Source organism: Suncus etruscus, chromosome 8, assembly GCF_024139225.1.
Source record: "Suncus etruscus isolate mSunEtr1 chromosome 8, mSunEtr1.pri.cur, whole genome shotgun sequence".
Taxonomy (NCBI): domain Eukaryota; kingdom Metazoa; phylum Chordata; class Mammalia; order Eulipotyphla; family Soricidae; genus Suncus; species Suncus etruscus.
This window is the reverse complement of record NC_064855.1, coordinates 89,667,421-89,690,812: the sequence shown is the minus strand read 5'-3', so window position 1 is coordinate 89,690,812 and position 23,392 is coordinate 89,667,421. Positions and strand designations below refer to the sequence as shown.

At 40.8% G+C, this 23,392-nt stretch overlaps 1 protein-coding gene, 1 non-coding gene and 1 pseudogene across 2 annotated transcripts in view; 1 reads left to right on the top strand and 2 right to left on the bottom strand.

Annotated features, from left to right (window-relative positions):
• PIBF1 (progesterone immunomodulatory binding factor 1) overlaps positions 1–23,392 on the bottom strand; it is a 216,398-nt gene that overhangs the window by 6,559 nt on the left and 186,447 nt on the right. The window contains exon 17 of the mRNA XM_049778914.1: positions 1,490–1,663. Coding sequence (XP_049634871.1) covers positions 1,490–1,663 — 174 coding nt within the window. The remainder of the gene's footprint in view (positions 1–1,489; positions 1,664–23,392) is intronic.
• Positions 16,690–16,818, top strand: LOC126017220 (uncharacterized; annotated as a pseudogene).
• LOC126016509 (U1 spliceosomal RNA) lies at positions 18,590–18,753 on the bottom strand. Its single transcript, XR_007498304.1, has one exon. It is a non-coding gene; the product is annotated as a U1 spliceosomal RNA (small nuclear RNA).

Genomic DNA, 23,392 nt, shown 5'->3' with positions numbered 1-23,392 from the left:
CCCCAGTTCAATCCCTGGCACTTGTGTGGTTCTCTAAGCACCAAGCTGCTGAGTGCAGTCCTGCAGGCTGCCAAGTACTGTCAGCCTGGCTGGCAGTCACTGGCATCTCAAAGCTGAGCAAAACATCATTGTTGGGTCCTAAGATTGTAAGTGCCATTGATACTTGGCTGATAATCACTGGCCCAAGTCCCCTAATTTGTTTGGGAGAGCCCCTCCAAAGAACAAATTATAGGTCCTGGTTCTAAGCTGATAAGCATTAGATTAAGCCTAAAGTTTCTGATTAAGTACTATATTACACCTATTTATGCGGTTTTGGGGCCACAACTACAGGTGCTTAGGGATTAATGGCTCAGAACTTGGAGGTCAATCTTAGCTGTGGTTGGGGACCATGTGAATCCAGGCCTCCTGCATTGGCTCTGGCCAATGAGTTTCTTCAGCTTGCAATTCCAATATATAAACTATAACTCTCAACTGGATGAACTGTTAATATGTTGTTCATGTGAGGGTCACACTCAGTGGTACTCAGGGCTTACTCCTGGCTCTGCGCTCAGGGTCACTCCTGATGGTTTGGGGGACCATATGGGGTGCTGGGGATGGAACTCAGGTCGAATGTGTACAAGACAAGTGCTCAACCTGCTGCAGTATCCACTCTGACCTCAGAATAGTTAATAAATGGATTCAGAAAAGAGATCAATAAAAAATTTTAAGGCTGCTTAATAAAACTATTAAAATTAGTTTAAAACCATGGTGGGGTAACTGAAAAAGAAGGGGGAACAAAAAAATGGGTATATATATATCTTCTTTATATATATCTATAGATATTTATATATCAATATATATAGATATAGATATAGATCTATCCATCCATCCATTCATCTAGAGATGAATGGGTTCTTGCTAGAGTTCTTGCCTTGCATGTAGTTGACCTAGCAATACTTAAGTTCTCCTGAGCCCCTCCAGGAGTGATCTGAGCACTGTTGTATATGCTCCCAATCCCCCAGTCAATAAAAGAAAACTTCCTCAAAGAACCATAGAGAAGGGGCCTGAGCGGTGTCACAAGCAGTAGGACATCTGTCTTGCACATGCTAATCCTGGACAGATCCTGGTTCGATCCTCCAGCATCCCATATGGTCACCCAAGCCAGGAGTGATTTCTGAGTGCAGAGCCAGGAGTAACCCCTAAGCATCACCAAGTGTGGCCCAAACACCAAAAACAAAACAAAACAAAACAAAACAAAAAACAAAACAAAGCAAAAAACCAACAAAACAACAAAAAACAAAGAGCCAGAGAGAAAACTCAAAGGATTCATGATTAGCATGGAGCCCTGAGCACTGTAATGAAACCAGAGTATTTATTTATCCAAGCCCCCAAACCATGTCCCCTCATCCCAACAAACCCCTACTGTGAAGAAACTAAAGTAAACTATATTTAATATATTTAGTGAAAATCAGAGATATCACAAGTCTAAAGATTTTTAAAATGTACTTACAAAGAGTGTTGGTTTCGGTATAAATATATTGTCGTCATGCTCTTTAGACGCATACAAAGGCACTGACTTCTGATTTTCTGTCACATTTTTGGATTTTGTTTTGGTAAGATGTAAGTTGCTCCCAGAACTCTTAGCACGCATATTATTAAGAATTTGTTTCATAGCTGCCAATTCCTATTGATATATAAAATTGGAGGAAATAGAAAGTACAGTTTTAGCAAGGTTGATAATGATTAACTTGTTTTTATTTTATAAATAGGACAAACAGGGTTGGAAAGATTAATGTCTTTTCAGTGACTGAGGTACTTGTCTTGAATGTTTCTGATTCAGTCTGGATCTCAAAATTGAAAATACCAAAAATTAATGATAGGATATGATGATGCCATTAATATGATCAGTAATGATCAGTGATAGCATGGCAATCAACAGAGAGACTCCAAAACATATCTGTATATTGCTCTCACTTCAAAAGGTATCGCTCAGCACCTACTGAAAAGCAAACAGGACTCCCTAACACATATAATTACACCACACTATGCTCCTCCTCCAGGATCTTGTTTCCCTTGGAGTATTTCAAGACAGGTTAATCTTAACTTCCTGTTTTCTGTTCATGAGAGTGGGGTAACACTTTTTAGTACCAATGGAAATTCTCCCACAAAATGAAGAACAGGATACTTTTATTTATTTCTTTTTAAAATATTTTATTAGGGGCCAGAGAGAGAGCATGGAGGCAGGGCATTTGCCTTGCATGCAGAAGGATGGTAGTTCGAATCCCGGCATCCCCTATGGTCCACCGAGCCTGCCAGGAGCAATTTCTGAGTGTAGAGCCAGAAGTGCTGCTGGGTGTGACCCCCCAAAAAATTTTATTAAAACCATTGCGATTTACAAAGTTCTTCATAGGATACAATGTATTTGGGCCAATCCCACTACCAGTGTCCATCTCCCTCCTCCAATGTTGCCAGAGCATTTCATGCCACCACCTCTACCTCTCAGCCTGCCAGCATAACAAGCCCATTTTAAGTTTTGATTGTTAAAGTTTGGGTCTCATGATTTCATTATTGTTGACTTTGGCTTGGATATTTAGTTCTGTCCTTTCTTAACACCACCAATAAACCTAAGACCTCTTGACCTCTGTCCCTCATCGTTTCATATTTATGTTTCTCCTCCTCCACTCAACTGCTTTCCATCTCCTCGCTTCTTGAGGCCAAATGATGCTTTGAAATGTTATAATCAAAGTACGTCCAGTCCAGTTCCCTACTGTTTGTCACCCAAGATCAGTCTTTATTGATGAGGAGGAATTCCTCCCTTATCTTGGATCTTGACCTTGACCTTTTTTATTCATCCATGGGTTCAACCTTGAGAGGGACTATGCTCTGTAATTGGCGTCTTCATGAAAAATCTGTATCTTGGTAGTAGTTCTACCTCGCATGGCAGATCAAAAATCTTCACGTTTTAAACTCTTCTATATCTTAAACCATCCCATTGTGCTTTATAGTCTTTTATGATGATTGCAGGGGGCAATGTCTACCTTTTGTTGTTTGTTTGTTTGTTTGGTCTATTAATCAGCAGTTCCAATAATAAGTTTAATACTTCCCTATTCCTTTGTACTTGAAATCTGTTTTCAGGCTTTAACAGTTAACTGTTGGACTAGAAGTAGTTATACTATCTAACTTGGAGAACTTTGATCAGTTTATTCCCTCATTCCTTCATCAAATCTGTTTTATCTTTTATTTAACTACCGAGTAGATTATTTATGAATTACTAAATAGTCCTTCAAACACAAATTCATGGAGAAGACAAGAGAAACTCTCCACTTTTTGAACAGTGGCACAGTGGTAGTCTGTTCGGAGGCAATATTTCCCTTCAGCTTCATGACAAGAAGTAAAAGCTACAATGATCGAAAGAGGTTCTGCTCTCTTCTATGTGTCTGTTTATAGACATTAGCTCTGTGTCAGAGCAAGTTCTTACAGGCCTTTTTCATCCTGGCTGTCATTAGTTCTATTTAGAACCACCTAGCTTGAGTGGGTATTTTAAAACAGAACTGTTGAGTTTAAGCCCAGAGCCTTAATAAATCTTGGAGCCAAGTGAGTAGCTGGAAGAAATGGTGCCAGAATCCTCTTTCTCCTTTTTGCAATGCTGGTGGGGACTTGGCCAGTGCACGTGAAAATGCATGTGTGCTGCGTCAGACACTGTCCATCTGTTCACTATTACATGAGCCTTTTGAAGGATCTTGATGCTTCCCAGAGTCTGTTATTTCATTTTTATGCTCCCCTATAGTAAAGTAGATAACCACTCCTTAATTGTGAAACATGTCTGGTATTAGGGTAGTTTGCAGCTCCTGTGATATTACTTACCACAATAAGCAGAATGGAAAACAGAAATGATAGTTTTCCAGTCTATGAAAAGAATAACATTCTACTGGTAAGAACTTTTTTTTTTTACACTATTTGTCACTTTTGTGTTTGGCATGAAGATAAAACAGCAAGTAGAAAACATTGCCCCACACACATATTGTACAGGTATTTAGAGGAAAGAGAGTTTAGTCTATCGTAGTTGCTGGAGGAAAAGGAAAGGAGTACAGTGGGGTTATAGAGGAGTAAAAGGAGGAAGAGCTGAGGGCACACAGGTTTTGGCTCCTAAATGTTATAGAAGAGTCCATGAAGTTTGTTTTTCTTGGTTTCCTTCGTTGCTGGTCAGAAGATAGCAAGGAGGGGCCAGAGATATATAGCATAGTGGTAGGGCATTTGCCTTGCATGTGGCTGACCTGGGACAAACCCGGGTTCGATTCCTTGAGCCTGCCAGGAGCGATTTCTGAATGCAGAGCCAGGAATAACCCCTGAGTGTTGCTGGGTGTGCCCCCCACCAAAAAAGGGGAAGAAGATAGGAAGGAAATTTGTGTCTTTGCCTTATTGAAATGAGACTATTGAGTGGTCACAGTACTACTTTTAGTATCTGATAGTATTTCATGGGGCCCTAGGTTCTGAACAAGGAGGGACGCCATTTTGTAAAGGACTACATGCTGGGCTTCTCATTCTCAAACCTAGGCTTACCTGGCCAGGCCAGACCAGGTAGCCTATCTGGAAAGAACATGAGAGAGCGGTAGGAAGGTAACTTAGACAATAGCCAATCGTTTTAAAGATCATCAATAGCTAGAACCTCTTTATCCCCTCCTTATATAAACTGGCTTGTGACCTTGGCAGAGGTTCCCTCCTCTGGGAGGTGGCCCTGGCTTGCCAGTTTAGGGCTTGTGGCTGATGGAATAAAATCTTGCTTTATTTTATTCCAATTGTGTGGTCTCAATCTTAGACTCTGACACTAACATGTTAAGCACTTTCAGCATGATTCATAAAATGCTAGAAAAGAACACTTTAAAAAAATTAACAAAATTCTGAAAATTTCTTATTATGGAAAACACCTATCATAGACACTAGGATAACTTGCAGAGCAATTTTGTTCAGGCTTTTTACATGCAATCACAAAATAGCCCTCATATAACAATGGTACATTTCATGTAAAAAAAATTTTTTTTAGGCCACACCCATTTGATGCTCAGGGGTTACTCCTGGCTAAAGTGCTCAGGAATTGCTCCTGGCTTGGGGGGACCATATGGGACACGATCGAACCGCGATCCTTCCTTGGCTAGCGCTTGCAAGGCAGACACCTTACCTCTAGCACCACCTCGCCGGCCCCATTTCATGAGAAATTGTAACATCAGGTAAAATGGCCAATATATGTCATCATATACTGGGCACAGAAAACAACTATAAGTACATGCAGTGGAAATATTTTAGCACTAGGTTAGAAGTTAAAGGCAGTAGACAGTGTTGAACAACAACAAATCTTTGGCCTTGGATCAGTTTTATAAAAACTGATTAAGCAGCAGCAGAGATTAGGGGGTAATGGGGGTGGAACGAGAGGTGACAGACAGTGGTGGAGGTCACAGACATGTTGGTGGTAGTGTGGGTGCAGTAAAATGATAAACTTTAATACAACTGTAATATGTTACCGATCATTATGTATAAGCACAGATATGTCTACACACATATATACATAAAGAGATGTCAATGTCAGCTATTTATTTATTTATTCATTTATTTATTTATTTATGTTTTTTGGGTCATACCTGGCAGCGTTCAGGGGTTACTCCTACCTCCACACTCAGAAATCACTCCTGGCAGGCTTGGGGGACCATATGGGATGCTGGGATTTGAACCAATTACCTGCATGAAAGGTAAATGCCTTACCTCCATGCTATGTCTCTGGCCCCAATGGCAGCTATTTAAAACTTTTTTTTTTTTTTTTTGGTGTTTGGGTCACACCTGGCAGCACTCAGGGGTTGTTCCTGGCTTCAGGCTCAGAAATCACTCCTGGCAGGCTCGGGGGACCATATGGGATGTGGGGATTCAAACCACTGACCTTCTGCATACAAGCCTTACCTCCATGCTATCTCTCTGGCCCCTATTTAAAAAACTTTTACACACAAAATATATCTATAGATATAGATGTTTATTTTCCCCCATAAATGTTTATTTGAATCATAATTTAATGTGCACAAACCTTTATACTATATAAAGGTTTACTTTTTTTACTTATATAGGTAGAGTTTATATACAAAAAGGAAAGATTGGGGAAAATACAAGAATTTTGGGGTGATTGTTAGTAGTGGATTTTATAATCTATAATTTTTTTTGTTTTGTTTTTGGTTTTTGGTTGACACCTGGCAGCGCTCAGGGGTTACTCCTGGCTCTATGCTCAGAAATCGCTCCTGGCAGGCTCGGGGGACCCTATGGGATCCCGGAATTCAAACCACCAAACTTCTGCATGCAAGGCAAATGCCTTACCTCCATGCTATCTCTCTGGCCCCTATAATCTATAATTATAATAAGCAGGAATCATAATTATGTGAGATAGTTACAAAGTTGTTCAGGTTTGAATTTCAGTAATAGAATGTCCAAGATCCATCCCTTCATCAGTGCATATTTCCCACCACCAGTTTTCTTCCCACCCACCCACATTCTTTCCTGCCACTCTTCTATGTTTTTTTTTTTTTTTTTTTTTTGTTTTTGGGTCACACCTGGCAGTGCTCAGAGATCACTCCTGGCTCCATGCTCAGAAATCACTCCTGGCAGGCATGGGGGACCATATGGGATGCCGGGATTCGAACCACCGTCCTTCTGCATGAAAGGCAAACGCCTTACCTCCATGCTATTTCGTCGGCCCCACTCTTCTCTATTTTTGGCTTTTATCCCCCTTTTAGACACTGTGGTTTGCAATATTGGTACTGAAGGGGTATCATGTATATCAGTTTCTCTCTTTTCAGCACCCAGTTCTTGTCCAGAGTAATCATTTCCAACTATCATTGTCATTATCATATCATTGTCTCTTCTCTGCCCTAACTGCACTCCCGAACTCTTTGTGGTAAGCTTCCTACCATGGACCAGTCCTCCTGGCCCTTGTCTCTATTGCAAAGATAGGTAGCTATTTTTGACTCTACCAACTGTGCAAACTTTGGCAATTTACTTTGATTGTCCGAACTGTTTCCTAATTGATAAAATGCACACCATGTTAAAATTCTGAATTTTTGCCAGTCTTGATTATGTATCTGGGCATGTTTATGTTGCATTTCACAGATTATTATTATTATTATTATTATTATTATTATTATTATTATTATTATTATTTTGCATTTTACAGATTTAAAAATCCTGTTCTACTGATATCCTTTGTCCATTTCTTGTTGCATACATACAAATTCATTTCAAAGTCTTATAAAGTGAAGGGCAGGTCTTTCCATGCTTATCTTTTGTTTGTTTGTTTCTTTTTTTTTTTTTTTTTGAAGGTAGTACGGTGCTCAGGGGTTACTCCTGGCTCTGCATTCAGAAATCACTCCTGACAGGGATGGGGGACCCTATGCCAGGATTCGAACCATCATCCGTCCTGGATCGGCAGCATGCAAGAAAAACACCCTACCTCTGTGATATCTCTCAGGCCCCCTGCTTATCTTTTATTTGACCACTTATGCTTCTTGTTTGTAACATCTTTTCTTTTATAGAAAAAATTTTTTTGAGAAACTTGTATTTCCCCCACCACATAATTATATGTTGTTAAAAAAAAATCCTTATGAAAAAAAGAAAAAAACTATCTAGCTTCCACAGGAATGAGGACAAAACAAGAGGGCTGATGATTACTCTCAATGAGATTTCTATTCTAGGCAGGACTGTGAAGACATTTTGATGTCTAGTAAATACAAAAGCCACTCTTCTGATCAAGGTGTTAAAGAATCAGCCATTCTTTCACAATCCTCATGCAATGAAATCCAAAGGTCTGTTAAATTCACTTTTTGTATTCATGCACTGCTATACTGCAGTCCTGGCATTCACAAAGCCATCCCCTTTCTTCCCTTTTCGTGAATCAAAAGAAGCAAATTCCATTAGCTCCCTCATTTCTGTTTTTTCCTCAGTTCTGCCTTCTAAGTCTCCTCAGTAACCTGCCTTCTTTGTTCTTTGTTTCTTTTGTTTCCTTATCTTTCTTCCAGCAGGGAAGGGGAAGGAGATGTAGATCCATGTCACATTGAGGATCTTGAGTCTTTTGTGCACATCCCCGCAGGGATTTGGTATGGGTCTTCTGTGTGGGGATCCAGGGAAGCTCCTTCTCCAGTTTCTTACCTTGCATAGGACTTCCTCTCTTGTGAGCTCTCTCTTCTGGATCATGGACTAGACATATTTCCTTTGCAGGGAGTGGCAATGGCTTCAACCCATTCCAAGTCCTCCTTGTCTCATAGACAATTCTGGTTCTAGAGTATTTGAAAATGCTATCTTTGATTTGTTTCTTTCCTTGCTTTATAACTTTATAATCCACAAGTGAAACAATCTAGTATTTCTGTCCTCTGGTTAGTTTTTTATTTTTTTAATTTTTAGGGCTGTGGCAGTGTGTGTACAGTGATGCTTGGGAGGGGAGGGGGCCCTGACTATATGTGATACTAGGGATTGAACTTGGGATAGTTGCTTGCAAGACAAGCATCATACCCTCTGTCCTACCTCTCTGGCCTCATGGTTTCATCTTTTCTTACAATCAAATAGTATTCTTCTATGTATTAACATACCTTTTTTTTTTTTTTCAGATTTGATTTTGGGCTATCCCTGGTAGTGCTGGGGAGTGGGGCAAGACCCTCTTAGTGGTTGGTATTCAGGGAATCATGCAGGACTTGTGATGGAATCCTCACTCCTATGAGGCAGCACCTAGACTTTTAAGTCATCTCTTTGATTCACATATAAATCACATATTTTTATTCATTCATCTGTGTTGGACACTTAAGTCTGTTTCCAGATCTTAGCTACTGTCAATAGCCCTCTGATAAACACAGGTCTGCATACAACTTTTCAGATCAGTGTTTTTGTGTGGTCTGTAGATAGATAACTAGATCATGTGGCAATTTTATTTTGAATTTTGATAAAGGCTGGATCAATTTACATTTCCATAAACTATGAGTACAGGTACTTCACCTTTTGACCAAAACTTATTTCTGGCCTTTATTTTTTGGGTATTTTGGCCGACCTGCCAATGCTCAGGGCTATTCTGGGTTCAGGCCAATGTGGGGTATGGGTAGAGGTAGAGTTTCCTCCTGGTAGTGCTCAGAGGACCATGTCATGGGGAAATTAAGCCACATACAAAGCCACATACAAAGCAAGAATCTTATTCTATGTATTATCTCCTCAGCCCCATTTTAGGATTTTGGACAAAGGTCATTCTCACAGAAATGATACACTTTTTCATTGTTGTTTTGGTTTGCATTTACCTGAAGTAAGCGATAATAAATCTTTTTCTATGCTTGCTGACCATCTATAAGACTTTTGGGAAGTGCTCACTTTCCACCATTCTTTGACTAAGGATTGTTTGATAAGTATTGACAGTTGTCAGTTCTTTCTGCATCTTGGATATTAGCTCTTTGCCAGTTGTACTGCATAAAAATATTTTCTTTAGGATGTGCTTTGCTTTAGTCATCATTTCTCTCACTATGAGAAGCCTTTTAGACTGATGTAATTCCATTTTTTAAATTTTGCTTTTGTTTTCCTGCCTTTGGAGTCAAATTCCAGAAGTCCATCATTGAAGTCAATAATAATAGTCTATTTTCTTCTTATGGATCTGGGCTTAACATTTAAGTCCCCCTCCCCCTGCTTTTTTTGACAGTGCTGGGGATTGAACCTAGGTTTAAAGGCTTTAAGACCCATAGAGATAGTACATTAGGTAAGACACTTACCTACCTTGTACATGTTCAACCAGGGTTCAACCCCTGGAACCCTATATGGCCCTCCAAACACAGCCAGGAGTGGTGTCTGAGCACAGAACCAGGAGTAAGCCCCGAGTACCATCAGAAGTGGTCCCCAAACCAAATAACAAACAAACAAAAATCCCCAAACAAACATGAATGGTATATGCTTTATTGTGGAACTACAGTGCTGGTCCTTAATATCAATGTTTTTGAGAGCTGGAGGTGGTACACAACTGGTAATAGTCCTCAGGGGCTTTCCAGGCTTGGTGCTTGGGGAACTGTTTGGTGCTGGAAATTAAAGCCAGGGCATTGCAAATACAAAGCAAGTACTTTATCACTGAACCAAATCCATGGACCCTCAGCTCATGAGTTGCTCAAGAAGCCCTAGGAATCTAACTGGTGATTGTTTAAAAATTATTTTTTCTTTGTTTTTTTGGTTTTTGGGTCACACCTGGCGGCGCTCAGGGTTACTCCTGGCTCTGCACTCAGAAATCACTCCTGGTAGGGGGACCATATGGGATGCCAGGATTCCAACCACTGTCCATCCTGGATCAGCAGCTTGCAAGGCAAATGCCCTAGTGATGTACTATCTCTCCGGCCCTACAAATTATTATTTTTTTCTTTCTTTTCTTTTTCTGCTGAAATATCATGATTTACAAAGATATTCATGATCAAGTTTCAGGTTTCTAATATTCCAACATCAATCTTCACCATTGACTACTTCCTTCCCACGCATGTTCCTAACTCTATGCCAGGCACTTTGTCTTAGCCCTCCCCTTTTATGCAATGTAGTTCACAAAACATGCAAGGGTTTCATGCATGTCACTTTAGTATCTTCCAGCTTCTCCTGTTCCAAAATAGTCACCCCTTCTTTACTCTCCCATCCCTACTCCCATTATCCTAACACACCTGCTCTTTACCCCTAATCTATGTTATACTTCCTACTGAACCCCAGTTCTCAAGTTCCTTTTTTTGTTTTTTTTTTTCTCCCCCACCCTCCTTTTTTTGTTTGTTTGTTTGTTTTTGGGCCACTCAGTGATGCTCAGGGGTTACTCCTGGCTATGGGCTCAGAAATTGCTCCTGGCTCGAGGGACCATATGGGATGCCAGGGGATCATGGAACCGAGGTCTGTCCTGGGTCAGCCATGTGCAAAGCAAATGCTCTATCGCTGCGCCACTGCTCTGGCCCCAACAAGTTTTTTTGTTTTGTTTTTGTTTTTGTTTTGGTTTTTGATCCACAGCTGGGGTTACTCCTGGCTCTGAATTCCTGGCTCAGGGGACCATATGGGATGCCGGAAACTGAACCTGGTTCCATCCCAGGTTGGTCATATGCAAGGCAAATGCCCTGCCACTGTGCTATCGCTCCAGCTCCAGTTCTCAAGTTCTTAGCTTGTTACTTCGGGCATTTGTTTTTCCTCTCACTGTTTCTTTAGATTGATCCTGCCTGTAAAAGAGATCCACTGATGATCCTTGGCCAATGAAATGCAATGCAATGCAATGAATGCAAGGGCTCAAGGATGAGAATGGTTGTTTGGGCTCTGGGGTGCTAGGTATTCCAAGTTAAGCCCAGCAGTGCTGAAAGCTTCAGGTACCAGGGTGATGTTCAGAGGACCACAGAATACTGGAAATTGAATTTGGGACAGGCATATGCCTAACATGCACCCTAACTGCTGTACTATCTTCTAGTATCTTCTCTCTAGCATTCAGTTTTTAATTTTTTAGATTTGGGATCACAGCCAGTTGTACCCAGGGGCTACTCCTAACTCTGTACTCAGAGAGCACTTTTGATTGGTTCAGGGGTACTAAGGATAAAATATGGATCAGATGTGTATAAGGCTAGTGCCTTACCTTCTGTTCCATCTTTTCAGTCCAAAGATGTTAAAATTTATATTTCAAAACAGTTTGAATTTATGACACTTATTAAAACTAATTGAACAAATATGAAAATATGATAGCATAAAAATATGATAGCATACCATGTTATAGAGGTTGTGTATAATGCAGTAGATATAACAGTATACATATTATAATTATTGACACCAAAATGAATAAGAAAATTATAGTGACTTAAATAATAAGCTCATTATAATTAATAAATGTGGAATTGCAACTGATCATAAAATTGAAACTCATGATAAACTAAAACATAATAAAGCAGCAAAACCCCACATGGCAATACAATAATTACTCTTCCAAGTGGAAGAGTTAAGGGCAAGGACATTCTAATGAAACTTCTAGATGATAGTGGTGATGAAATAAATATGACTGTAGCTAATAATGCATTTCTCTCTGAATCCAAAAGCACATACTTCATTTAAATGATTTGCATAAAATGAAAACACATTCAAATAGTAAACTCAGAGAACAGCTGCTTAGAAGCACTGCAGGGCTGACACCAGTGAATTGTTTGTTGAATGTTGTAAACTTTCAAAAATGCTGGCAAGGGGACAAATAGATGGCACTTCTTGATGAAAATAGGTCAACAAGTACAACTCAAATATGTGCTCGCCTGGAGGGTAAACATAAGGACATATATATGTCTACATGTATGTACACATATATATAATGAATAACAAAGCCTTGTGACTAATACATCAGATAATTCTGGGTTTCACTTCTATATAAGGGAATACAAGGTACAAAATCAATATTGGTTTAAACCATATACACATATTTTGGACAGTTCAACTTCTTCTAGTTTATTTTTGAAGCGGGGGGGGGGGGGGAGTCTGGTCCATATCCAGTAGTGCTCAGGAATAATCCCTGAAAGTGCTTGGGGACCATATATGTGGTACTGGGGATTCGAACCAGGGTTGGCCTGCATGCAAGGCAACCATCTTAACTCCAGCACTATCTCTACAGCTCCTTAAAACTTTAGCAATGATCAGTCTTTTACCAATAATTAAAGTTATCTTGAAATATAATTCCTATAGTCATCCCTTTAGTACATTCACAGATATGCGTAACCACTAATATAGTCAATTTTATTTTGGGGCCACATTTGGCTGTGCTCAAGATTTATTCTTGGATTTCTGCTTAGGGTCTTGGTGAGCTCATAGGACCATTTGTGGAGCCAGGTTTCAAATCTGTATCGGCGCATCCAAGACAAAAGCCTTACCTACAGTACAACTGCTCCATCCCCTATTACAATCAATTTTTACCGACTAAAAAGAATCCATAACTCTGTAGGAAGGACTCCTCTATCTCAACTTGTTCCCGAATTCCAAGTTTGAAGCAATCATTAATATACTTTTTATTCATGCAGATATCATTGTTATATATATATTTCATATAAATAAAATAATATTAAAACTTATTGGGCTGAAATGATAGCACAGCAGTAGGGCATTTGCTTTGCATGTAGCCAACCCAGGATGGACCCAGGTTTGATTCCTGGATTCCATTTGATCCCCTGAGCCTGCCATGAGCACAGAGTCAGAAGTAATCCCTGAGCGTGCTGGGTGTGGCCCACAAACCAAAATCAAAACCAAAAAACAAACCTAACTTCGTTAAGCATAATTTTCAAGATTAATCTTTTTTTTTTTTTTGGTTTTGGGGCCACACTCTGTGCTCAGAGTAACTCCTGGCTCTATACTAAGGAGAAGGAATGACTCCTGTCCTTGGGTTTGGGGTGCTAGAGATTAAACACAGGTGGGTGATGTTCAAGGCAAGCATACGACCTGTTATACTAACCTTCCAACATTCATCTTTATTATAACATTTGTTTTTATTCCTTTTTAGATTGCCAAATAATATTCCATTCTGTGGCTATTCCACATTTGGTTAGCCACCCATCAATCGATGAACATTAGGACTATTTCCACATTTTTGGCTATTAAGAATAATGCAGCTACACCCAACTACAAATGTGTTTGTAATCATGGTGCTTAAATGAAGATATTACTTAAAATAAAAAAGAAGAATGCGGCTACAAACATTCATGTACAAATTTTTCCATGGACATGTTTTCAGGAGACAAGCTGGGTCACAAGGTAACTATTTGAGGAGCTTCCATATTGTTTTGTCAACACTGCTTTATCTAAGTTCTTATCTGCTTTTTGGAAATATTTTAAAACAGATTTCAGACTCTAGATCTTTTCACTTGTAAATATTTTAGTACTAACAGATAGAGATAAAAAAAATAGAAAAACATCATTATCATATCTGACACAAGAGTTTAAGAGAGAAAAATGTATATTTAATTCAAATCTTCCCTTACTTATCTAAGTACACATTAAGAATTTTTAGTTATTAGGTGGGAGTATTATCACAAAATACCAAAGGTGGAAATGAAGAGAATTTTAAATGATCAAAGCTAACTTTTAGAATAATTTTTGATGTATGATTTTGAGGGTTCACAGTGCTACTCTATGGCCACTTCTGTGCCTATGCTCTAGAAGGCTCCTGGTAAAGTTTAGAGGCACATATGGTCTGGTGGTTAAATTCAGGCTGCCCACCTGCCTAGCAAGTGCCCAGTTAATTCTCTGGACCATTCCTGAAGAAGTTGGAATACAGTTTGACTGCTAATACATGCTAGTGATTTCCAACCTTTTGAGATCTTAGAACTGGCATGTACAGGAACTGGTGATTGAAAACCACTGCACTATAACAACAGACACACATATTTGGTATGGCGAACTGGTAGAGAATCAAAGCAACAAATACAGTTGCAAACTACTGATTGCAGTTGCCATCTAAATACTTGCTTCCATCTGGAATATTAAGTTCTGAAGATAAAAAAACCCGAGGCTTAAAATACATTTTGAGAAATTGTGCCCAAGCTTATTAGCAATAATGAAGTGAATGTGTCCAAACGCCGAAGACAAAATATACACTTGCCCAAGAAAACTCAAATTCAATTCCCAGCATCTTGTGAGCCCTGCTTGAGTGATCCCTGATTGAAGAACTAGAAATAAATCCTGAGCACTACTGGGTGTGGCCCCCAAACCAAAACCAAACAGAAAAACAAAAACAAACAAAGAGCCAAACCAAACCCATAAGCAACAAGAAAGAGGATGCAGGTACTTAAGGCACAAATACAAAGAATTATACGTATACAATTTCAGGTTAGGATGGAGTCTTCAAGATATGAACCGGTCACTGGAGCAAGAGAGCAGGGGCTATAGGTATGGCTGAAACTCCAAGTTGTTTTGCATGTGTCTGATCTGATTTGATTCGCAGCAATGTGTATGGTCCCCTGAGCACTATGTCAGAAATAATCCCTGAGCTAAGATTGATGTAGCCCTCAATTTCTTTGCATCCTCCCCCAAATATTTAAAAGCAAATAGGAACCAATAATAATTCAAAAACATCTTACCCATCAAACCCACCAAAAACAAGGTACTAATCCAATAATAATTTAAGTAATTCTTATTTTTATTACAGTATTTGAAGACATGCGCAGAAATATGATTGCTCTTTTACATGTTTACTTTCAATTTCCTATATCTCCTTCCCCAGTTCTTTTATCTCTTAATAAGCAAAACTCTCATCATCTTGATCTTTCCTTCCAGATTATTTCCTGGTATTAGGAGGTTTGGGCCTAGAAGAGATCAAAGAAATCCTGGCCAGAGAAGAATAAGGCCTATTTATTCTTCATTCTAATACATTTAAAATGAGACTTCTATTTTGCTTTGATTCTTTTCATTTTTTGAGCTGCACTGGGGGTGCTCAGGGCTTACTCTTGGCTCTGTGCTCAGGAATCATCCATCTGTAGGGTTCAGGGGATGGTGTGGGGTGATAGGGATTGAGGCAAGGAAAGTGACCTACTGCTGTACTTTCTCTCCAGCCCCCTAGAAGCAATTTTGGAGCCAAACTTGGTCTATAATGGAAAGCTTAGTGAAGGCTCAAGAGGTTTTTCATGAATGACAGACAACCATTTTATCATATAGCCTAGGGGACATGGCTAATCACCTGAAACATTCTTTCTAAAAGCAGGATATAATCTTAAGGTCATCTTAAGTGGTGATTCACAGAGGAAGTTCCACTGAAGCAGGCCTATGGGTTTACATGAAGGGCTATTGTTGGCTTAAGGCAGAAGTGTGGACGCCCAGTTCAGTCCAGATCAATTTGTAAGCACTTTCCCTCGGTCTTCTGACTGCCTTGTCTTTTCGCTTCTGGCATTCATGGCCTTTTGGTGTCTGACTTTCCCTCTGGGAATTATGTTTCCAAGTCAGCTGGTGACACTCAGGGGTTACTCCTGCTATGTGCTCTGCAATCGCTCCTGGCCTGGGGGACCATATGAGATGCCGGATTTGAGAACCACCTTCAGATCAGCCTCATGCAAAGCAAGTGCCCTACCAATGTTCTATGGCTCCACCTCTGGCCCCCTCCACCCCTTGCTATATTTCTTAATGGAAACTTCAGATTCTAAGTCCTTTCCCCCATTAGAACACTGGCTGTTAGCATGTGATGACTCCAGTACCTCCACCACTTTCTCCAAATTATTTTTCCAGACCTCCCAAAGTGTTAGCTCCTTGCTATATGCAAGAGATTTATTCCTATCAAATATTACCACTATGATACCTAACAGAATTTTGACTAATAATCTCATAACAGTTAATCTTCTCTCTTGGCCATCACATATTACCAGTGACTTATTTTATTGTTTTATACTTTGTTTTGTGCATTTTTTTTACATCTTAGAATTACAAAGTGCTATAATGCTGTGAGTCATAAAAACACAGGTTAGAAATGATAATAAGGGTCACTTAACTTGTTCTTTACTGATAAATAAAAAGGTCAGAGAAACACACTCACTATTTGAAAAACATGCTAAAGGTTTGACATGCTGTAAAAATACACACATATCTATTTCCTTCCTTTCTTTTTCTTTCTTTGTAGTGGTGGGAATTGGACCCAAGGTCTTACATATGCAAGTACTCTATGGAATGCTACATTTCTGATCTCTACACATTTCATTCTTTAAAAAACTGCAGAGGTGCAGCTACTCTCTGTCCCGTGGGGTCTAGTGTGCAGTGCTACAGATAGCAAGCAGCCTCCTTGGTAGTGGAACAGCCTGTGTTTTGTATAGGCTATAGTTAGGGATCCTGGAGACAGTCCTCGGCTATGGGTATATGTTCCTATCTCCTCTAGGGTATAGGAGGAAGGTCCTTGAAGAACCCCAGGGCACTGTGGTCTGGGGTCCACAGTGGCAAGTAATCACGTTTATCTGCGGCCAACTCAAGAACAAGAAACATGGGTTGAGATTCTGTGCTGGATTGAGATTCAAGTTCCCTGGGTGCCAGAAGACTTACATCTCCAAGAAGTGGGCTTTACCAAGTTTATTGCAGATGAGTCTGAAAACTGAGAACTGGCTCATCCCAGATGGTTGTAGGGTCAAATGCACCGCTCTCGGGACAAATGGTGGGTGCTGCCCTGTCGAGAGCCTGGGAGCCTCCCAGTCCTTGCTCCCTATCCCAGGATTCAACTACCCCTTCTTACCCCATCACAGTAGATCTGGTTCCTGAAAAGCCCCTATATATAAGTAAATAGGGCCAGAGCAGTTCTGAGGGTTGGGCATCTGTTTTGCATATGGTTAACTGGTGTTCAATTCTTGGCATCACATACGGTCCTCTGAGTCCACCAGCACTAATTCCTGCATGCATAGTCAGGAGTAATCCCTGAATACTCACAGGGTAAGGCTCCCAAACAAACAAAACAAAATAAAACCAAAGTGAGTAAATAATAGTTGGAGAGTTAGGACAGGGGTTAAGGTGCCTTACTGGTATGTTACCAACCCCAGTTGATATACTCCTCTGAGCATGGCCAGGAGTGGTGCTCAAAGCTGGGAGTAGTCCCCGAGTCTCACTACTGAGTGGGGCTCCCTAAATCCCCACCCCCTCAAAGAAACCTCACAAAATTAATAGGGTGGGAGAGATAGTTCTGCATGGTGAACACAAGCTTTACATGCAGGAGGCCCAGGATTTGTCCTTGGCACTGCAAAGCCTCCTAGTCAGGGCTGAGAGTAGTTCCTGAGCACTATATCAGGTGTGGCACAAACTGCCCCCCCCCCCAAAAAAAAAAACCCTGCAAAATAATACAACTCTTCTTGGGACCATCTATTCAAAATAGCATCTATAAAATTAGACAATGACAGTTCTAAGTGACACATAACAGGTGTGAAAACAGATGGAAAAGAGATAAGAGTATAGATTCAGATAACCCATTTGGCTTTTGCTTCTGCGCCACATTTGGTGGTGTCCGTGGGCTCTTCTGGCTCCATGTTGAGGAACTGCTCAGCACTGCTCAGAGTGCCATGTCTTTGCTGGGTATAAAATAATTTGTTTATTTTAGGGTCACATTCAACAGAGCTCAGGATTACTCCTGGCTCTACATTTAGGAATTACTCCTGGCAATTTTGGGGGGGAGACCATGTGGGATGCTGGAAAATGAATCCAGGTTAGCCACATACAAGGCAAATGTCCTACCTGCTGTATTATTGCTGTCACCTTGCTCAGTATTAAATCTTGCTTACCCACAAATTATATGCTCTTGCCCTTTGACCTAGATTAAATATTAAATATCTCCTTGGTCCCAGATTAAATATTTTTATGATGTTGGGATAGAGAGATAATACAGGGGTTAGGGCAATTACCTTGCATGCAGCCAACTGATTCGATCCCTAACCAACCTCAGTTCGATGCCCATTATTTATACAGTTCCCCAAACACTGCTAGGAGTGATCCTCTTGCAGACAGCAAGGAGCAGTCCCCAGCAGGCCAGGTATGGTCCAAATTCTATTCCCTGCCAAATATAATGAGTAGCTTTATTGATGTACACAAAACACAATTTTACTTTGAGAAATAACAAAGATATTTGTAATTTTTTTTCCAGGGGAGAGCACGAATGCATTCCCCCACTACCACAAATTATGCGGTCTAGTTTCCCACATTTGGGGAAATCACAGGGGTCAGCACACCTGGAGTGCAATGGGTGAGCCTCGCCCTGGGGAAACCACCTTTGTGATCATGGTATCTCCCCTGCCAGGCAAGTATAGATATTTGTAATTATAAAGAAGCTAGCATACTAAATTTTTTTGACCTAGTTTTACTAAGTACTATAAAAATATAAAACAGAAGTCTACAGAGAAGTACAGTCAGTCCAAAAGAAATTCAAGTGTCTTTTAGGCAACTCAGAATTGAGGATAGTTAATGTTTCACAGAATGTACAGCTGAGGTTTAACAGCTGCATCAGACTACCATCAGGTTCTTATATGGCTTAAGTAAACTACATCTAGAAAAAACACGAGGAGCTGGGGAGATAGCCCAATAGGCAGAACAGGTGCTTTACATTCAAGAGGCCCAGACTGCATCCTCAGCACCACATGGTTTCCTAAGTACAGAGTTGGAAGTGGTGACTGAGAACGGCTGGCAGGACCCAAAAAGGACTCTAGCTTGAGTCTGGAGAGATTGTTAATGGACTGGAGTACATACCTTGCATTCAGAAGGTCCTAGTTCAAGCCAAAAATTAACCTATGAATATCACTGGGCATAGTCCCCCTAAATATTTCCTCCCCTGGCTTTTACAAAGTTATATATAAGTATTAAACATTCCTAGTATTAGTATCTGTTTCTGTTAAAAGCTTAGTGTCCTCTTAAATTCTAGAAAACATAAGCAAAAAATGGAAATAACTTGGGGGGGGGATTAGGGTCACATGTGGCAGTATTTGAGGGCTACTCCTGAATCTGTGCTTGAGGGAGGGGAGTCACTCTCTGTGGTACTCAGGGATTCATGTTGTACAAGGAATTGAGTCAGGGCCTCCTGCATACAAAGCATGCACTCAGACTTAAGCAATCATTCTAGTTCTGCAGGAAAAATTTAAAATAGTTTTTTTTTTTTTTAAATCACACCAGTGGTGCTTGAAGCTTACTTCCAGCTCTGCATTCAGAACATTACTCCTGGGTCTTGGAAGATCATACATGATGACAGGGATCGAGCTTGGGTTGACTGAGTGCAAGGCAAGTGCTCCAACCTGCTGTACTATTGCACTGGCCCTAAAATAGCTAGTTCTTTTTTGGGGTCAAGGAGAGGACCCAACGGGCTACTACATGTTTGCATGTAGAAGCCCAGATTTGATCCTTGGAACTGCATGGTCCTCTAAGTACTGCCAGAAGTGATTCCAGAGGAGCCTCTGTGACAGTTCTTAAATGCAACAACAATAAAAAAAAAAATTCTGATTTTTCTCTCAGATCATTGGAACAGAAGTGAGATTCCAGTAATGTCTGAGCTTTGTCTAAAACGAAAATGCTATGTGCATGAAGGAGTCCAAGGAAAGGCTCCTCTACAAATGATGCAGGGAAAACTAGTTGGCCTTATGAAAACAAAAATGAAGTTAGAATCTTATCTCCTAGGACACACAAAGGTTGATGAAATAGCTGGAGAGATAAGTACAGGGGTTAAGGCATAGGCTTTGCATTTGGCTAATCTCAATTTTGGGGGGCGGGGGTTGGGTCACAGCCAGTGGCCCTCAGCTGTTACTCCTGGCTCTGTGCTCCAAAATTGCTCTCAGCTGCTTGGGGGACAATATGGGATGCTGAGAATTGAATCTGGGGTCTAGCTGGGGTTGGACATATGCAAGGCAAATGCCCTACTGCTGTGCTATCACTCTGCCCCTCCTCCTTTTTGTGTGTGTGAACTCAATCTGATGCCAGCACCACATGGTTCCCTGAGCAGTTCCAGGAGTGACCCTGAGTAGTGTGTTGGGAGTAATGCCCAAGTATATTGCTGGAAGGAGTCTTCAGTATTGTTAGGTGTGGCACTAAAGCCAAAACATAAATATTTTTACAAATGATCTTAGCCAAAAGGTGGAGAAGCAGTACAATATAAAATATTAAAAAAAAAAAAACACCCAACAAACTAAGACTTCAATATCAGATCCATATCCATAAAAATACATTGAGGAAAAACATAGGCAGACTAGTTCATGATGTTGACCACAGAGGAATCAAGAGACGGAAGACAGCACTGGGGTCAGTCCCTGCAAGGCTAGCATTTACCCGATGCACCATCTCTATGGTCCTATTGTGTCATTGTGAAAGTACGCGTAGAACTTGAGACATAGCTCACTGTACTGAGCGCATGCTTTGCCTGCAGGAGGCCTGGGTTTTGATCCCTGGTATCACATGACTCCCTGAACACCACCAGTAGTGACCCTAGAGCACAGAGCTGAGTACAGAACACAATGGTGAGCACTGTGGCTGTTACTCATCCCCTACGGTCAACAAAACCCAAACAAAACAAAGGGGAAAAAAGTAGGTGAAAATACAATACTCAAAATGAGTTTTTTTTTGGTTAACAGAAGCCATACCGGTGACGTCAAGATGGAGGCAACAGAGGCTACTTTCAGTTATGCTCAGCCTGCTAATGATGGTCTAATGCAGGGGTCTCAAACTCAATTTACCTGGAGGCGGGGTGAGGCAGGGCCGCATAAGGGATTTTGCTTACCGAATATTCGCAATAAAAAATCGCATTTGTAAGAAAAAAAAATCGCAAAAAATCGCATTAAACATTTGCAGACCCCGAACAACGGAACTGCTCGGGGTATGCGAATGTTTAATGCGATTTTTTTCTTACTAATGCGATTCTTATTGCGATTATTCGGTAAGCGAATAATCGCAAATACTGCGATATTTGAAGGCTGGCCGCGGGCCACAAAATGTTGTACGGAGGGCTGCAAAGGGCCCACGGACCGCGAGTTTGAGACCCCTGGTCTAATGGTTCAGTCCTTGGGACTGACTGTGCTCTGGGGCCATGCATTGCTGAAGATCAAACTCAGGGTCCTTAAAGTTATAGTTCACACAGGCGAAGCATTTGCCTTGCAAGGGGCCAACCTGGGTTCCATCCTTAGTATCCTTTATGATTCTTCAAGAACTGTTAAGAGTAGCCCCTGTACTGAGCAAGGGATTACAGAGCCCTGAGCCAGACCCCTGAGCATCACCATGTGCCCCCAAAACTAACCAACAAAAGCCCAACTCAGTCCTGGACGTGCAATATCTCTAGATGAGTCATATCCTCAGCCTCTACAATAGGGTTTTTTGGTTTGTTTATATATTGGGGTCACACCTGACTTTGGTTTTTTTTTTTCAGTTTACTCTTTGCTCTATGCCCAAGGATCCTTCTTGGCAGTGTTCAGGGAACCATATGAAATGTTGTAGATCAAACCAGGGTTTGCCATGTGCCTTACTCCCAGTACTAACACTTTGTCTCACAGGTTTTTTTTCCCTTTCATATTTTACCCTCCAAATATCCTTATACTCAAAGTTTATTAATTTTTTTTTTTTTTTTGGTTTTTGGGCCACACCCGGTGACGCTCATGGGTTACTCCTGGCTATGCGCTCAGAAGTCGCTCCTGGCTTGGGGGACCATATGGGATGCCGGGGAATCGAACCGCGGTCCGTCTCCTAGGCTAGCGCAGGTAAGGCAGGCACCTTACCTCCAGCGCCACCGCCCGGCCCCAAAGTTTATTAATTTTAGGTGAAAAAATATTCTAAAATATTTTTTGGGGGGCTGGAGAAATAGCTCAGTGGTAGGGCATTTGCCTTGCCTGTGGCCAACCCAGAACAGACACTGGTTCGATTCCCTGCATCCCATATGGTCCCCTGAGCCTGCCAGGAGCGATTTCTGAGTGCAGAGCCAGGAGTAACCCCTGAGCATCACTGGGTATGACCCCAAAACAAACAACAACATAAAAACACCAAAAAACTTTTTTTGGGTGGGCAGGAAGCACCACACTTGGAGATGTATAGAATTTACTCCTGACTCTGTGCTCAGGGATCACTCCTGGTGGTGCTCAAGACCCCATATCTGATACTAGAAGCTAGTGACTAGTTGCCCAAGACAGCTGGGCTGCTATATTATCTCTTAGGCCCTAAAAATATTCTAATCTGCAATAGAAAAAGTATGACATGTATGGTTTAGGTTTCTATGACAAATCAAAAACAAATTTTACCTGGAAGAGCACCACTATGATTAGAAATGTGTGAATCTCGGGCCGGGCGGTGGTGCTAGAGGTAAAGTGCCTGCCTTGCCTGCGCTAGCCTTGGACGGACCGAGGTTCGATCCCCCCCGTGTCCCATATGGTCCCCCAAGCCAGGAGCAACTCCTGAGCACATAGCCAGGAGTAACCCCTGAGCGTTACTGGGTGTGGCCCAAAAACCAAAAAAAAAAAAAAAAAAAAGAAATGTGTGAATCTCAGGAATAATTACATCTTCATTTAAAGAAAGATTAACTTACATAGTGCCTTTTTTAAAGTCATCCTGACTATAAAACTTAACTACATAGGTGTATGATAAAAATATGTAAAAAGGTATTCTTAAGAAAATTTCCAAACAGTTAAGTACGAACCAAACAGAGTGACACACATATAGAAATATGTAATTTGTTTGAACCTTTTATGAAGTGGATTGCCTAAGGGGCACTTGTGATGCTGAAATATCCCTGAAACTTTCCGAGAAGTCACAAAGAACATACAAGTTCGGATCCTGGAACATAAACTTACCATGAAAGAATGATAATTAGACTGTGACTTCACTTTTAAGAAACCTGACTTACTGCAGGGCTTGTTTTCTTTTGTTCAGTGACATACAGTGCAGTAAGAGGCAAGTTACTGAGATAATGGGAGTTATTCCAATGTTC